The sequence below is a fragment of the Helianthus annuus genome, chromosome 6, assembly GCF_002127325.2.
Source record: "Helianthus annuus cultivar XRQ/B chromosome 6, HanXRQr2.0-SUNRISE, whole genome shotgun sequence".
Lineage (NCBI taxonomy): Eukaryota > Viridiplantae > Streptophyta > Magnoliopsida > Asterales > Asteraceae > Helianthus > Helianthus annuus.
In genome coordinates, this window is record NC_035438.2 from 17,998,058 (window position 1) to 18,016,712 (window position 18,655).

Genomic DNA, 18,655 nt, shown 5'->3' on the forward strand with positions numbered 1-18,655 from the left:
AAACCACACCGGGACAAGGAAATCTTATTACCAAAAGAAGGTGGTACTCAGCTCGTTTCTTATTGCGATGCTGATTGGTTGGGCTGCCAGTCCACCAGACGTTCACGAACCGGATACTTGCTGTTGCTAGGGGGAGCTCCCATTTCTTGGAAATCCAAAAAGCAGTCAGTGGTTTCCCGATCGTCAGCAGAAGCCGAATACAGGGCAATGGCGAGCGCTGTGAGCGAAATTCTTTGGGTCAGATTTCTTCTCAGCGAACTTGGAGAACCGGTTCAAACAGGAACAACTTTGTTTTGTGATAACCAGGCTGCTAGACATATTGCAAATAATCCTGTTTTTCACGAACGAACGAAACATGTGGAAATGGACTGTTATTTTGTTCGGGAAAGAGTCGAGTCTAAGGAGATCCAGCCTATGCATGTTGATTCGAAACTACAGATTGCCGACCTGCTCACAAAGCCCTTAGGGGCTCAGCATCTAAAGGATCTGCTCGTCAAGTTGGGCATGCAAGATCTACACGCTCCAACTTGAGGGGGAGTATTGGACACAATTTCCGCTGCGTTATTTATTAATTGGCTGTTTTATCTCTTATCAATTAGATATGCATGTATGGTTTATCTTGTTTTTTGTTTTTGTATTCCTAAGTTTTGGGGATAAGACTTCTTTTGTATTTATTAAGATTTACAGCCATGGAATAACAGTATGAATGATTCGACCAAACTAATGCTCTCAGTTTACCAATTTTACACATTAAACATCTTATTAGCAATGCTAAGTACGAATGCGCATCAACATAATTTAAAAAAGCGTTAAAAGGACAAGTTGCAAAACCAAAATATAGCATCGATGTACGCCTATGCCACATAGCATACGGGTACGCCAACTCCTTTCTTATGTTTTTAGTGTATGGTTAGTGCATGCCTAGCAAATGATTGAACACACGAGATACTCACAACAGGCCCGGCATAAGAATACGTCAACTAATGTTCTTTAGATCATGCGTAATGGTCATGTGGTTTGCAAACCACCCTCCATGTGGTTGTCACATTTTGGGCTTACCATGTGGTTGTGGCCACGAAATATAGTTCAAGAGAGAGGTTGGATGAGATTGGTTGGGTTAAGCTATAACCAATCAATTTAAACAAAAAATTAATTCCAAATCACATACCTCATCACTATACATTTTCATGATTTAGTTAAAATGCAATTATATAATTTTTTTGCCTGTTATCCCCTTCGAGCGCACTTTGACTCAAAGTCACCCGTGGTAGTTTATTCCATTAAAAGATATCTCATATACACATGTTTCAAAGTTTTGGAACCATCATAACAAAGTAGTCACTCCATTAATTATCATAGTGAGGATTCATCTATTATGTCACACATTCACACAGATACATGCTTTGTAATTCTATTTCTTTAGTTTCTTTGTGATTATAGTTCACCACTTCGATCACATATACCCTTGTGACTTTAATTCATCCTTTGGTTACACACACACTTTTTTATGATTCATTGTTCTCAAGTTTGAGGTTTACACTTCAAGTAAAAATGTAGAATTCTATTTTTCTCATACAAATATACAGAACTTCTTATACAACTTAACTCATTTATAACAAACAACCAAGAACTCATAAATCACAATCACATACAACACATAATTTGAACACATATATGTAAACTCATAGTTGTGTAAATACACATACTTAATTGCATACTTTTAGACTTAGTGATGTATACTTTTAGACTCAGCTTAGCCTTTTGGGTCTTCAATTTGCAAGGTCTATTGACTTTATGTTGACTTCTCAAAGCTAACCACAATTTCTTATCAATTGTTTGTTTTGAGCAAAATACTCTAATACAAATACAATATTTATCTCTAAATATAACAATATTACATGTTGCTATTTTAACCATTTTTAATGATACTCTAGTTAGCATTTCTAAACTATTGAAAATTTGAATCTTCAATTGAACTCTTAGATTTGAGTTTAGACCTCTTCACCTATTGCTTATACTCTTTTGGCCCGTTTAGAGCAAAATTTGCAAGAATTTATATCGAATCCTTCAATTTGCACGATTAAAATTTCAAACGCATTTTAACACAGACACGTGTATATATAACCAAAAGAAACTGATGTGTACTCACGAAATACACCCGTGTGCATTAATATTTGCATTTAGTTTTTCCTTTATGTTATTTTCAATAGAATCGGTCTTTACTTTTAATTAATTTCATGTTTGTTGTTTTAGTCAAATGGTTTTACTTAGTCCATAGGTTGAGGATGCTAGGGAAAATAGGTAGTAGTGGCGAATATGCACCCATGTTCCCGTGTTTGTAATCCTTATTTAAAGAGATTTCATTTCTAGCAATCCATTATCAATGAAATAAGAATTAAAATTGTCCCATTTCCTCTCTAAATTGTTTTGTGGTTATCTTAATCCCCATTAATTTTTATCAAGTCCAAGTGGGACATAACACAAACCTATTAACCACATAAACCGACCAGAACAAAATTTAGCATTTTAAGTCCAATTAGATTGGCATAAAACATCAGTTTCATAAAAAAAAGAACTTTTTTCACAAAACTGACCTAATTCTAATTAGGTCAGTTTTGATCAAGAACACGTTTATATACTTCTCAATTTGGTGTTAGATATCAAGACCCAATCAAGAAATCGATATAGATTACATACAAACATTAATCTTGTTTCTTCATTGTTCGTCATCACCATAACTTGATTACTGTTGCTTGTTACTTGAACGTCAATAATTTGTTCATCATGTTTTATAGTCCATATTATTCAACTTGAGACGGTGATTTAAGAAAAAAGAATCAAATGATTCAAATAAATAAAGATAATTACCATATTTTAAGAGATTGTGTGTAGTTCACTTAAATAATCATTATATATACTAGAAAATTAATAGTTAAAGAATTAAAATATGTGGTTTCGTAGTGTTTTCTAGGTTTTTTAAAATAATGAGGTAACAAGAAATGTAAAGAAAATAATCTTGGTATCTAATATTCTAATTCGTGGCTCCACTTTTATAAGAAAAGGCTCCACTTTTATAAGAAGAAAATAACCGAGTGATGAAAGAGAAGTGACGTCACTTGGTTCCCACTTCCCCTTTCACATCTCAGGTTTCCTCTCGCTTTCCCCTTTCAAACCCTAAAAGAACATCATATGTGAGTATATATAGATATATATTACTCATATCATATTATATGTTCTAAACTATATAATCACATAGTTAATTGTGTTAAAATTAAGTTTGTTATTTGTTAACATGTCGTCTGCTTTGACAATGGAAAAACCAGAAAGAAAGATTGTAGAGAAGAATAGAAGGAACCAAATGAAGTTACTGTACTCTCGTCTCTTCTCTCTTATCCCTCCACATGTTATATCTAAGGTTTATTATTGTCATCCTACTTTTTTTAACAAGAGAATTTTATAGTTTATAGAAACGTTCTTGCAAGAAGCTAGAAAACCCGGGTTTCGGAAAAAAATGGGGGAGGGGAGGGGGGGGGGGGGGGGGGGGGACATACCCTAAGCTGCGCCCCTGGTTATCTTGTTTTTTAGTTACATGATTGATCAAAACACAACTAACATAATAATTGTTGTAACTTTGGTTATTGTTTTATGCGTTCAGGAAGGTGACCATGTGGCGGATCGAGTGGATAGAACCATAGACTACATTCAAACCCTGAAAACCAGCTTGGAGATGAACCAAAACAAGAAGGATAAGTTGTTGAGTAAGAAGAGATCACACGAACACATGGAAATGATCAACAATTTGTGCATATCGCTCGATATTCAAATCCATGAAATGACTCATGATCATGATGCTGTTTTGGTAACTGGATTGAAAACACATTCGAGTTTTTGTAATGTTGTTCAGTTTCTTGATCAGTATAGCACAGAAGTAACACTTGCAAGTTTCTCAAGCAGCGGTCATTCGACCTTTCACATCCGTCAAAAAAAGGTAAATCCTGTGTTGTTGTTATTTATTTCTTTATGGTATATTGTTCATCCTAAATCATGTTATATTACTTTGTGTATAGATTGGAGCAGATGATATTTGTGAGAGGCTCAAGAAGTTAGTTGAAAACAAGGAGTTTGGGGACAACAATACGAATGCATTGTTTTGCAATGAATTAGCTGACTTAGATTTAAGTGTGTGGGACTTTGATATCCAGTATTAGAGATGTTGCTTATGAATATCATAAATTAAATAACACATTATCTAACATTGAGTCTTGATTCTAAAGCTGGTAATATTTGAAACGAATTGTTAATTAACACGGCGTGATTCAACATGAAATTAAACGAGTTAGGGTTGGAGTTAAACGGGTATGTGTCATAAACGGGTCAATTTGTTAAACCAGTTCAGCCCACATAATTTATTTATGGCATATATAACACGTTTACGACTTGTTTATCAATAGCGCATATTTTTTTTTTAATTCGAAGGAACCTATAAATTATGTTATATTACTTTGTGTATAGATTGGAGCAGATGATATTTGTGAGAGGCTAAGAAGTTAGTTGAAAACAAGGAGTTTGGGGACAACAATACGAATGCATTGTTTTGCAATGAATTAGCTGACTTAGATTTAAGTGTGTGGGACTTTGATATCCAGTATTAGAGATGTTGCTTTGATATCCAGTATTGATGTCCATGGCTTTATAGCCTAGTGGCATCTTGGTGGTGGGATAAGACTTTGGGACCAATAGGTCCTGTGTTCGATTTCCACAGGGGGGGTTTTCCCATATTTATTGGGTTTCCTCCTGAATTGGTGTATAGGTATTATGCCTAGTGGAGATGGATATGATCGGGTGGTTCCGCTGGTGGCACGATGATACTCCAGTGGTCCGTCAGTGATCCAAATTTGTCGTACAAAAAAAAAAAATAGCGCATATTTTTAGATTTTATAAATATACAAATAGATCATATGTGTAAATTAATTCCCTTCCATAACCTCCTAACTAAAGCAGTTTGTAGAGAATTCTATATGATTGCAAATTTTCATAAATTTAAAATTATCATGTTACTTATGTGTTATTACTTTTTAAACCATGTTAAATAAGCGAAAATGATGTTTCATTCATGGTATTAAACTCACTACAAGAAAGGGAGGCTTTTAGCGGCGACACCATTAGCGGCGACGGTCCTTGTGTCGCCGCTATTGGTCGATCCGTGTGACACAACCTGAGACCAAACCCCAGCCGTTGATCAAAATCCTGATCTAACGGTTGGGGACTTGAAAGGCAATACCGGCGACAAAAAGTAGGTTATTAGCGGCGACAGCTGTCTCCGCTAAAAGTCTGTGTCCCACATTAAACCCTAGCCACAAAAATCTTATCCTGATTAACCCAATAGCGGCGACGATAGGATCAATACCGGCGACATAGCGTCTCCGCTAAAAGTCGAAACGTAAAAACACTTTATCAGCGACTTTCCCTCTTTCTTCTTCACTGTGTATATATAGTCGTGTTAAGTATGTTATGTCATTTTTGTGATTGTACAACACTTCTATTTAATCGTGTTAAATATGTCATGCATTATAGCTCGCTTATTAAATATGTTTGTGTCAATGTTTGAGTGCATGACCCATTTTGTTAAATGATAATAAAAATGGTGTGTTCGAGTCGAATAGTCGTGTTAAACGTGTTGTGTCGAAATTAATGTTTTGTAAGCTCTTTTTAATTCTTTAGAACATAGATCAAAAGCTAGTCAGAAATTTATTTGATAATTTTGTTATATTCTAATTAATCATATGGCAGGTAAGGCTCGATTTTGAATAAAAACTAAAACAAAAATATAGATAAAAATAAGCGTCACACAACAATATATTTAAATTTGAATAACTTTACATCAAATCGTTTAAAAAATAAGCATGTCACACGGTCTTTAATAATATTTACATTGATGGCTTAAATCTGTTAAAAACATCCAAGAGGCAGCTTTGACAACTTGTATGTTTGTTTTGATAACTTATATATTATTACGCACAACTTCTTACGTAAAGCAATTTTATTTGGGCGGTATCAGTTCGGTTTGGTAAAAGACTGTGCATCAAAAAGATAAAACAAATTACACTGGTTTAGTTACACAAAATTTGTTTTATGTAACCTAAAAAATACCGACACATGTTTTTACGATGGTTGACAACCATAAAAACAAACACTTATACCAGTTCCGATAATAATGAATCAGTAGGATCGTTATGCTCATTACTAAACTTGTTGAAGAGATGAAATATAACCAAGGTATATCTTTTTGATCAAAGGTTGAAATCCATTTAGCAAAATATGGTATAAGCGGCTTCCGCCGAAAAATTCTTATGTCTCCAGAAAATGGTTGATATTGTTGGTCGGTATTGATTCGATTCATTACAGTACTCGTAACTAAGTTTACAATAAATACAAAATTATTTACTATAGTTTCATAAAAAAATTGTATCATGTAACTCAAAATATAAAGACGTGTTTTACATCAACTGAAAATCAAAAAAGCGAATACCCATACCAATTCTGATAATACAAGTGTCGGTACCCATGTTGTTTGTTCAATACTGATTCGGTTCATCACGGTACATGTACTTGATATAGTTTACGATACCAAAAATATACTCAATTTTGAATTCAAAATGTTGAAATAACCTAAACACAACTACCTAATCAGTTTTTTTTAGAAAACAAAAAAGTCATTAGAGAAATATTAAATTAGTAAAAGATTAATGCATTATAAGTGTATATATACTATAAGGCCTTGCGTAATGAAGCGTGAAAGGGCTTCAAATGGGCGTGAAATGTCCTCCACACCTCCCCGAGGCATGAAATGGGGGTAGCGTTACGTACATAGACAACACCCCTTGTACACACACTCCAACCCTCTCTTTCTATGTCTGTCTTTATACGTGGACGTGAAACCTTTACACTTTTTTCCCCTCATAATGCATGTGATGACGTGGCGTTTACATGACATAAAACGCCCTTTAAGAGTGTGTGAACTATCACGATTGATGTAAAAATTAAACTGAAATTAAAAGAAATAAGTGAATGGTTTTACACACTTTCCTTTAAAAAAATGGGTGAATGGTTCCACACACCTTCCCTTTTATAATGTATATAATAATATAATATCCTAAATAAGAAAGATTTGCAAGGTTAAAGGCCCCTGCTCAAGAGATCCATTATCCAAGTACCTATATTTTTTGGGTAATTGGTTTTAAAAGTCGTTGAAATGGTTCGTTACTGGTTTAATGTTTTTCATGCATCATTGCAAATAAAATATTAAAACCAAAGTTGTTGTCACACCTAACGATTGACATCACATCCTTAAACAAATAAAATAAGGCTCGATCTATTCCCATACTATCCTTTGGTCTATTTTCCACTTCATGCATTGTTCTTTGGCCTAAGAGCAGCACATAGTTACCAGGTAAACGACCAGCAACTACACCTGTCAGTCTTTGACTGTGGGCGGGGGACCTATATGTAAGTGCAGTTCCTACCGGGTAACTATCGCTTATCAGTTCTGGTCAACCAAAGCAGAAGTCCAAGTTAAAGTCAACCATAACGAAGAATTCAAGACCACATGAAGACCTGCATTGATCAAGGGGGAGTTGTTAATGCACTTTGGGTGAAAAGTGCATGGCTTCCAATATTTAGGGTCTTTATTGAACAAGTGTCCAAACTTAGTCCCTAAGAAGTTCCTAGGGAGAATTTGTCCCTAAGAAGTTCCTAGGGACAACTTGTCCAAGGTTTGAAAGAGTTTTTGTTAGTCAAAGTTTTGTTCCCTAAGAAGTTCCTAGGGAGAATTTGTCCCTAAGAAGTTCCTAGGGACAACTTGTCCAAGTTTTGAAAGAGTTTTTGTTAGTCAGAGTTTTGTTCCCTAAGAAGTTCCTAGGGAGAATTTGTCCCTAAGAAGTTCCTAGGGACAACTTGTCCAAGTTTTGGGAAAACTTTTGTCTGAGTTTTGGTGGAGAATTGGTTTGTCCGAGGTTTAGTCCTAGCCTATATATATGTGTGTATTGTGTAGATTAGGGCAACGATTTTAGAGAAAGCTGTGTGCAACTCTTGTAGCTGGGTGCACCTCTCCCACTCTTCTGTGTGAATTATAGAGAGAGAGAGACTATGTGTTAGTGAGAGAAAGCTAGGGTTTAGATCTTTGTGATCTAAACCAGCTTGTAGATGATGTATACTCCTTTGGTTTGTGTAATCTGTGATGACTGATTCATAATAAAGAGTTCATCTTCTACATATTTCTATCTTGTTCTACCCTATTTTGTTCTTCATGTCTTAAATCAAGTGCAATGTTTGATGTATGTCATCGATCCGGTGCTTTCACAGTGGTATCAGAGCCTGGTTACCGATTCAGAATAGTCTAACCGCCTTCTGAATCACCATTGCTCTTGATTTGATGTTTGTTTCCGCCAAACATCTTGAAGACTTGAAGATTTTGAAGAAAAGTTGAAGAAAATGAAGCTGTTCGTGGTTATTTTGTTCTCCAAGTTGTTGCAAATATGAGGTTTGATCCAAAAATTTCTTTGTCCGAGTTTTTCTTAGTGTTAAACTTGTCTGAGTTTTTAAAACTCTGTGTTTGTTGTTTCCGGGGTTTTGGTGAACTAGTGTGAAGTCACACTAGGGAGAAAGTCCGGAGACTTGTTTCTGATCTTCACCAGTATCGCAATGTCCGAGTTTCAGAAGATCATAGTCTGAGTTTTACAAATGTCTGAGTTTTTGCAAAAAAAAAAAACAAAAAAAAAAATTATTATTAAGTCCGAATTTTATAGATAGTCCGAGTTTCCATAACAAAGTCTGACTTACAATGTCTGAGTTTTGCAAAAAAAAAAAAAAAAAAAATTCCGAGTTTTAGTCCGAGTTTTGACCTTTTGTCCGAAGTTTGACTTTTTGTCCGAGTTTTGCAAAAAAAAAAAAATCCGAATTTTTCAAGTATAGTCCGAATTTTGGCCTCAATTTTCAAGATTCTTTTTAAACTCTGAGATTCGCTTCGCTTGGTCCAAGAACATTTGTTGTCCGCAGAGTTTCCTTTATTTCCTTGCTTGTTTCGAATTCCTTTGTACTCTAAATACTGCTCAGATGATCTGATCCGAGGTTTCAAGAGCTTTCGGGTTTTACGAGTTCCGAATTTTCTAGAATTCCGGGTTACCTGGGGTACCGGATTTATAGCTAAATTCAAAAGTTTGTGTTGTTCGGAAGTTTCGAGTTGTGCATGTTCCGAGTCTTTCTAGTTATTCCGGGTTACCTGGGGTACCGGATAACCAACTAAGAGTCAGAATTATGTGTAGTTTGGAAACTTGAAGTCGGTTTTGGATTATCGAAAAGTTTTATGGTACTTATGTTGTCCGGATCAAGTGAGGAGGTGAAGAGAATACGACTTGCTTGGATTTTTGTATTGTTTACAAAGAAAAAGGGGGAGTAAAAAATTTTGAAATTCCTGTTTTCTTTGTAAATCAAAAGCTCGTGGTGCTACTTCGAAACAAGTTCTTGTTTACTATCTTTGAGATTAACTTAGTGTTAATCTTACCGATGTGGAAGTGTTTTTAACATAAAGCAAGTTAGAGCTAGTGTATGATTGAGTTTTGTCAAGTTTGTTCGAGGTTCAATCAAGTGTTGACGTGATGAAGCAAATTGTTCATTTGGCAACTAGTTGAAGGTCAAGCCTTTATCGTATGCCGGTTAGAGTAGAGAAGATTAGTCTTCTTGGTACCTCTTCCAAGTTGGTGACTGATCGGATTCTCGAAATAGGGGTTCTTACATTGAGGGGGAGATGAGAGACGAAAGTCAACGGGTAATTGGTGGATTTGTGATGATACGGGATTGGATCTTGAAGATTCGAGATGAAATGATTTCAGACACTCGGTTGAAGACTCTGATCAAGATGGTTGATGTACTTTTATAAAGTTCAGTTTGTTATTAACTTATCGAACTGAGCTTCATGTCTTTGTGAAGTTTGAAGTGTTCAAGATTGGGCATTGGAATCCAATGTTTCTGTCTGCTACCGGTTAGGTTTGAAGATTAATGTATCGAGCGATATTCCTACATGTGGTTGTAGGTCGGTTCGCGTTAATTTGATTCGGGAGTAGTTTGAGGGGGAGGATCTACAGTGTTTGATGTTGGATTCTTCGGGTTTCTCAAAGCGGCTTTAAGTGATTGTCAGCAAGTCTTTAATTAGAAGGGTTGAAGATCACTGTGCTCTACCTAAAAGATCAAGTCTCAGCCAAAGTTGAAAGCTGACATGATATCTTCATTTAAAGGGGAGTCTCTAAGTGCAGTATCCGGTGATTGAAGATTATCGATGCCACACAGAACTGATGCAACAGTTAAGGGGGAGACTGTAAGTGCAGTTCCTGCCGGGTAACTGTCGCTTATCAGTTCTGGTCAACCAAAGCAGAAGTCCAAGTTAAAGTCAACCATAACGAAGAATTCAAGACCACATGAAGACCTGCATTGATCAAGGGGGAGTTGTTAATGCACTTTGGGTGAAAAGTGCATGGCTTCCAATATTTAGGGTCTTTATTGAACAAGTGTCCAAACTTAGTCCCTAAGAAGTTCCTAGGGAGAATTTGTCCCTAAGAAGTTCCTAGGGACAACTTGTCCAAGGTTTGAAAGAGTTTTTGTTAGTCAAAGTTTTGTTCCCTAAGAAGTTCCTAGGGAGAATTTGTCCCTAAGAAGTTCCTAGGGACAACTTGTCCAAGTTTTGAAAGAGTTTTTGTTAGTCAGAGTTTTGTTCCCTAAGAAGTTCCTAGGGAGAATTTGTCCCTAAGAAGTTCCTAGGGACAACTTGTCCAAGTTTTGGGAAAACTTTTGTCTGAGTTTTGGTGGAGAATTGGTTTGTCCGAGGTTTAGTCCTAGCCTATATATATGTGTGTATTGTGTAGATTAGGGCAACGATTTTAGAGAAAGCTGTGTGCAACTCTTGTAGCTGGGTGCACCTCTCCCACTCTTCTGTGTGAATTATAGAGAGAGAGAGACTATGTGTTAGTGAGAGAAAGCTAGGGTTTAGATCTTTGTGATCTAAACCAGCTTGTAGATGATGTATACTCCTTTGGTTTGTGTAATCTGTGATGACTGATTCATAATAAAGAGTTCATCTTCTACATATTTCTATCTTGTTCTACCCTATTTTGTTCTTCATGTCTTAAATCAAGTGCAGTGTTTGATGTATGTCATCGATCCGGTGCTTTCACACTATATGCTGCTCTTAGACCAAAAAACAACGCCTGGGCAAGTGATGTTTTGTTTTGGTTGTTTTTTTGGAGTATTTTGACACTTAATCATCATAACAACTAAAACTTATTCAAACAGAGGTAACAAAAATGTTGTGTTTTTTCGTTGTGTATGTGTGTGATTTTTTTTAAATTGTTAATGTTAGTTTTACATATCTATATATATACAGGATAAGGATAAATTGAAAATCCCATTGAGTTAAAGCCTGAAAACCCAATAATAACCATTGATTAGAATGGATGGATGGCTAGGATGATTGTTTGCATATCTGATGATTTTTATCCGTTTCTCTCATTATTAAAATATATAATGTCTACCAAAAGGGTAAAATCGAAAGAATTTTGCACTTATTTGACACAAACAAACAATAACTTTGCATGTGTCAGATTTTTGTTTCTTTTTTATGTAATTCTCATTTTTTTTTCATTTTTTATATACATCAAATCTTTTGTTTCTTTTTTATATATGTTTGTATTTGTATTACATAAAAATGTAACATACATTTTTTAATTGTCAATTTATGCCACATTTGTAATAACACGCTTTATTTCTGTAACATAAAAATATTACATAGAAACGTAACATATAATTTTTACATGATCAAATGTTACATAGAAACGTAACATAATTTTTACATGATCAATTTTTCGTCACATATGTAACACTTTTTTGTAACACAAAAAAATGTAACACTTTGTTTCTGTAACAGACACTTTATTTTTTACAATAATCTGAAAAAAATTGACAACACACTTTATTTTTACAAATAATCTAAAAAAGTGTAACAATGCACTTTATTTTCTGTAACAAACATTATTTCTGTAACACAAAAAAATGTAACAACCATTTTTGCTTTGATTTATTGTTACATTTCTAACACAAAAAAATGTAACAACACACTTTGTTTATGTAACAACACACTTTATTTTTACAACAATCTAAAAAAGTGTAACAATGCATTTTATTTTCAGTAACATGCATTATTTATGTAACACGAAAAAATGTAACATGCATTTTTTCTTTGATTGTTATATTTTGCAACTAAGACGCAAAAGAATTGTTACATCAAAAATAAACTTCATTAACGATAATCCAACATAAGTAATCTAACTAGCAATGTTACAAAATTTATATAAAAATATAACTTCATTAACAAGAATCCAACAACATATGTATGGCCAGGATTAGTTCGCTCAGTTCGCAAACTACACTAGTGTTCACTCTTGAACCTAATCCTATATATATATATATATCCCTATATATAGGGTAATGCTAGACAAAAAACCCTTAAATTTTTAGAAAACTCTGGAAACTCAAATCTCCCCCCATTTTTACCCAACCTCCCGACATTTTTTTTTTTGAAAAAAATAACACATGTAATATACATGTTTTAAAGTGTTTGGGGCCAAAAAAAAACAAAAAAGCGCCGAAGGGATTTTTTTAAAAAAAAATAAACAAATTTCAGCAATGTCCGGTTGCCTAACATGTGTTAGGCACAAAAGACAGAAATTGCTGAAATTTTTTTTTTTAAATCATCCCTTTGGCGCTTTTTTGATTTTTTTGGCCCAAAACTCTTAAAAACATGTATATTACATGTGTTATTTTTTTCAAAAAAAAAATGTCAGGAGGTTGGGTTTTCTAGGGTTTTTTATATATATAGGGTTTTCTATATAGCCCTACCCTATATATATATATATATATATATATATATATATATATATATTACCACTTCTCTGTTTTCCACCTTCTTCAATCTCTATATTTTTTATAAATTCAACTCATAATCCTCTACAATGCATCCATTTAACCGAAACCTTGACCCAAACAACCACTTCGCTTTCCAAGAGAACCCAAACCCTAGTCCGCCACAAAACCGCCAACCCCCAAACCCGACCCAATACCTCACGGCCAACCACAAGCGCTTCCGTGGTTCGCGAGAAGGAAAAAGGACTCAATCCTTTGTTGCATCTGGCGCGAGATGATAAAGAGAGAGCTTCGTCTATCGATGAACAACGGATTGACGGAGCTCTTGGCGTTGCTTTGTTTTTCTCTCCTTTCCTATCGGCGAGTTCCGACCTTTTGTTCGAAATTTCTTCGTTCGTACCTGTCACACCCCAACCGATGGCGGAAACATCGGGGTGCGAGCACTAAGCGTTCATATTGCTCATGAGATTCCATAACACTAAAAGTTTCGATAGATATTAATCAAGATTTCATAACAAATTGTCTAAAAGCATCAAACATCCAAATTATCAGATACAATCATCCAAAATAGTTTCAAAGTTTCTAAATTTACCTAATATGTGTTTCTAGGCAGCATCCTAGCAAGTTCTTGATTCACAGCATCCTATCAGCCTGCAACATGTATTTAAATAGAGTCAGTACAAAAATGTACCGGCGAGTATACAAGTTTGAGTATATAGAATAGTAGGTTAAAACAACTCATATCCACAATGTAAGTAATAAAAATAGTTTCAGCCGTGCTTGTGTTGCAGTCCAACCAGTGATAGCCCAAGTATCCTGATGCTTTGGTGTTCACCCAAGACTCAAGGTAAACTAGAATCCTCCTAACAATACCCCCGAGAATAATGGGGAGGTGCATCTCCTATAGCGCTACTATTGCTAAGACGGAATTACACACTTTTGGATTAAACGTCACATAGCACAAAGAGTCAAGAATCAAGAATCACAAGTTTCATGTACACATAGGATAAAGTTTAGATTCAAAAGTATCAAGTTTCATAGTTTATAGAATACAAGTTACATCCCAAAGTTTAAAGCAAAAAGGGATCGAGTATACTCACAGTGATTGCTTAACAGGTTAACTGTTATTGGATCAAAGGGAGCTCTTTTAGGTTAAGCCTGATTAGATTACAACAGATAAGAATCGAGCAGAATAACGAGATTGCACAAAGTGTCGGATCAGTCTCTGGATCGGATGGATGTCCGATCGAATGGCCATCCGATCGGATGGCTATCCGATCGGATTGCCACTCGATTCAAGTGTCAAGTTTCAAATTGTTGCTAAGTGTTTTGGTAGCTTTGATCGGATGGTTGTCCGATCGGATGGCTATCCGATCGGTTTGCCGTTCGATCAAGGACCCCAAGGTTTCAAGTTTCTAAAAAAGTTTCCAAGTGTTAAAAGGGTGTGAGACAAGTGCCACCTGATCGGGTGGCTGTTCGATCGGATGGCTATCTGATCGAATTGCCACTCGATCGAGTGGTCCTTGTCTCGTTTATAATTTTGTAAAGTTTCTAAGTTTCTAGATTAATGATGATGGCACGGTACGTACTGAGACAATGGTAAACTCATCATCCTACAGCTGTTCTGATCGGATGGGAATCACCCCTGTCTGGTCAGTCGGGTGTTCATAACGAGTTTATGTCGGAATCCGTACTATGGTCGTCTTCTCTGGCAACAATCTGTTTCCAACCAACTCCAGTCTATCCATCAAGTCTATAGTCCGTTTAGAACCGGATTCCACCGTTTAAAGTGAAAAGTTGAAGAAAGTTGAAGATAACTTTAAGTTTTATTATGAAAAATCTTAGATCTAGCTTAGATTAGGTGAAAACATTTGAAATTCCTCAGATCTGAGCTAGATCTTACCAGGAATGACATCATATAGTAGTTTGTACAAACCACCATGATGACATCATCCTCAAGAACTCAGATCTAAGAGATTTCACGGTGAAAAGTGTGATTTTAAAAAAGAATCACGTAGAGAATGAGGTGTAGATCAAGGAAGTACAAGAATCTAGTGTAAAACGTACCGGAATCGCTGAGAAATCGAAGAAATGTGGTCCGTGTGCGTCTGGGTCGAGTGAGGCTGTCACATCAGTGAAGGACTGATGGGACAGGCCTATCTATAGTGTGGGAGAGAGACTAGGGCGGTGTGCAGCGGGTCGATCGAGTGGCCATCCGATCGGATTGCCACTTGGTCAATCTTATCCTTTCCGCGTTCCCGTCTTTGATTTGTTTGCGCGTTAGATTAAGCGTTGTGTTGCGTATAGATTGGTAAAAGTATCACATAACTAGATTACATCATAACACAAAAGTTTCCAAGTTTCATAGATTCCGCCAGTGACAAGACTCCAGTCTCTCGTTTAACCAAGAATCAAGTTTCACGAGTCTCAAGAGTCAAGCACAAATTAAGTATCAAGAATCAAGAGTAAGTATCAAGTATCAAGAATCATAGAATCAAGCATCATAGAATTATAGTTTAAGTATCAAGAATCAAGATTCTAGCATCATAAAGACTCACAAAGTTTCACAAGTATCAAAAGTATTAACATTTCATAGATTAAGGACTAAAACTGACAATAGGCAAAGTTCAGGGACTAAACTTGCCAAAAGCCTAAAGTTTAGGGACGCCGAACCGCTTGTAGAATCAAATCCTGTTCCACAAGATCCTATATCAGATATACATCCTCCTTGCATTTATGATGGAGACGTCGACAGTGTTATGGGCTTTGGCTTATGTAGATCAAAAATGATGAATGGGATTATGGCACTCCACTCGCCGCCAATGCGGAAGGATGAAGCCGAAAAGCATGGAAGGCTCTTTCGCTCTGCTGGATGCATCGGATCCCGTATAAGAAGCATGCTCTTTACCCTCAAATTCAAACATTTGGGCGCAAAAGGCTATCCTGCTCTATTGTTACATAGCAATTGAAGCCCGCTTATGTTGCTTCGGTGGCGTTTCTCCTTCTCTTCGCTCTGGACAGGAGCGCTAGTGGACACAGGGAGGGAGCAGGCGAAGCGTGTCGTTCATAATGGAAAGAAAGAGACCACTACTTCGCTTTTTTGTCGCTCGTAATGAAATTATTACTATTATTTTTAATGTACTTGTTTTTTTTATTATTTTTATGTAGTTTTTTAGTTAGTTTGTTAATTTAATTAAATGAAATTTAATTAGTTTAAAAAAATAGGAGTGACATGTTAACCCAAGCCCCCAACCCACACCGCTACCACACCCCACTTTTTTTGGGTAGCCTGAGGAAGCCCATCTCCGCCACATGTCAACCCAAGCCCCACACCCCAGCAATCTTAGTTGTATTATAAGGAATGATTGTTAGTGTTTTTAAGTGGTTGTAAGTGAAAGAAAGAAAATATTTGAAAAAGTTACTCTATGTGAGAAAAAAATTCCAGGGAGAGAAACCTTATAATTTTTTTAATATTTTTAGAAATTGTTGTTAGTGAAGAAGATAGAAAACATGATAATTATGGGTGCAAACGAGCCGAGCGTCTCGCGAGCTACTCAAGACCGACTCTATAAAAAGCTCGAACGAGCCGAGCCTTATCGAGCTCAAGCCCGAGCTTGAAATTAGGATCGATTAGATATCGAGCCCGAGCCTTGTATGTGTAGCTAGCTTGACTCGACGTACCTTATCGACCTTAGTATACTTTAGGTTTAAACTATGTATTACTTCAAACTATGTTTTTTTTTTAATTGAGCTCTCAAACTATCGAGCCGGGCTCGAGTCGAGCTTGGCTCATTAACAGCCAAAAACGAGATCGAGTCAAGCTTTAGCTTGTTTTAACTCTTGCCATAGATACTTAGATCGAGCTTTCATGCCAAACTCGAGTTTTAAGTTTTACTAACAAGCCGAGCTCGAGTTTTAAGTTTAACTAACAAGCCGAGCTCGAGCCCAGTATCCAAGACTCAAATCGAGCCGAACTCGAGCTTCAGAAAGTTGTAATGAAGCTAGCTCGATTAAGGTAAGGCTCGGGTTTGACTCAACTCGTTTGCATCCCTAACGAAAATTATTTTTTTTTAGAATTGATTGTTAGTGAAGTATAGAGAAAGATGATGATAAACGTATAAAAATTTAATTTAATTAAAAAGTAGAGAAAAGGTAATTTTTATTCCAAGTATATGGATAATGAATTTACTAAGAATGGTACAAAACAACAACCTTGACCCTCTAGGCATTTACAAGGCACTACATGTCAACACCAATCGTCTAACAAAATTTACCAAATATACGGTAAATAACACACCATACCTATATTTTTATACAGGTAAACACTAGCTCAGGTCCCCCAGTTTCAGAGGGGCACCAGTTATGAAAATACACAATGCAAAAAAATAGATTCCAAAAGGTCCAAACTCCAAATAAAATACGGTTGTAGGAGACTAATTGAAAATTTTGAAAACACTTGCTTTTACTCTATCTTAATTTGTGTAAGACCATCCGTAGTGGGACATTATTTTTGAAAAAAAATCCAAAAAAAACGCCCCCCACCCCATTACATAGGGCATTATGGGGCATTATTTTTAAAAAAAATGGGTTAGGCGTGTTTATAAAAACGCCACTTTTGGTTTGTGATGGGTTGACTTGGTTTTGACTGGCCATTGAGAATTTAGTTTGGTTTTTTTTTTTATTTTTTTAGTTTAATGATTGGAAGGGGCATTATTTGAGCATTATTCCCACTACGCAACTTTTGCAATATGCTAACTGGACTGCCATGTGTCGGATAATGCCCCATGGTGAGGGCATTATTTTTCTTAACCACTACATATGGTCTAATAATGTTTTAATTAAGCGATTAGCAAAGATTAATTGACAAATTTTTATTTTTTGGGACTAGATGTTTATGGTTTATCAAAATTTTGAATTTGTTTCATGTCTTTCTAAAAGTAAAAGAAAATAGTCCTTGAGGTTTGCACTATATAACACATTTACCACCTAGTTTTTTTTTCAAAAATACATAAATGGTCCCTCTGATTTGCATTTTGTAACATAGTTAGGGGGTGTTTGGGGTTGAGTTTTGAAAATAGAATATGTGTTTTGAATAATCAGAATCAGATAATTAGCTGTAACAAAACGTGCTGCAGAAAGATAGTGTTTGGATTTGATTATGTTGTTGGATATCACAACAATCAGATAATCAACATTGTTTGGATTTGATTATGTTGTTTGATATCACAATAATCAGATAATCAACTATTTAAGTGTTTGGCAAGTATATATATTTCAAAAAAATAAATAAGTGAAAACGTAAAAAAACAGTTTTTGGATTATCACGTTTTCCTGCAGCAAGGGGTGACCTACTTATGGATTATCACGTTTTGAACTCTACAAAACGTAAAAAATCACTTTTTATTAATTTTTTACCAAACACTCAAAATAGATTTTTTACGATTTCAAAACACAATAATCAAATAATCAGGTTGAAAACGCAATCCCAAACACCCCCTTAGTCTTTATCTTGGACATGCTAGAATTTTTGGATTTAAATGTTTTACAAATTGAAGGGTTAGGATCAAATACAAAGGATAAAATAAATAAGAAGGGTAAGAAGGATTCTAGTCTATTGATCTTAGATTTGGAGGGTTGAGATTAGTTGTAGGGAAAAGAAGATAATAAAAGGGCATAAAGGGGAATCCTA

General features: G+C 35.6%; 1 protein-coding gene and 1 pseudogene across 1 annotated transcript; both read left to right on the plus strand.

The window, feature by feature from the left end:
• Positions 1-3,256: 3,256 nt before the first annotated feature.
• On the plus strand, positions 3,257-4,208 carry LOC110944469 (transcription factor bHLH162-like). Its single transcript, XM_035974054.1, has 3 exons — positions 3,257-3,415; positions 3,656-3,988; positions 4,068-4,208. Exons 1-3 carry the CDS (start codon positions 3,293-3,295, stop codon positions 4,206-4,208), a joined length of 597 nt encoding a protein of 198 aa, XP_035829947.1. The 5' UTR covers positions 3,257-3,292.
• Positions 4,209-13,055: 8,847 nt separating this feature from the next.
• LOC118479504 lies at positions 13,056-16,079 on the plus strand (annotated as a pseudogene).
• The last annotated feature ends 2,576 nt before the right edge of the window (positions 16,080-18,655 follow it).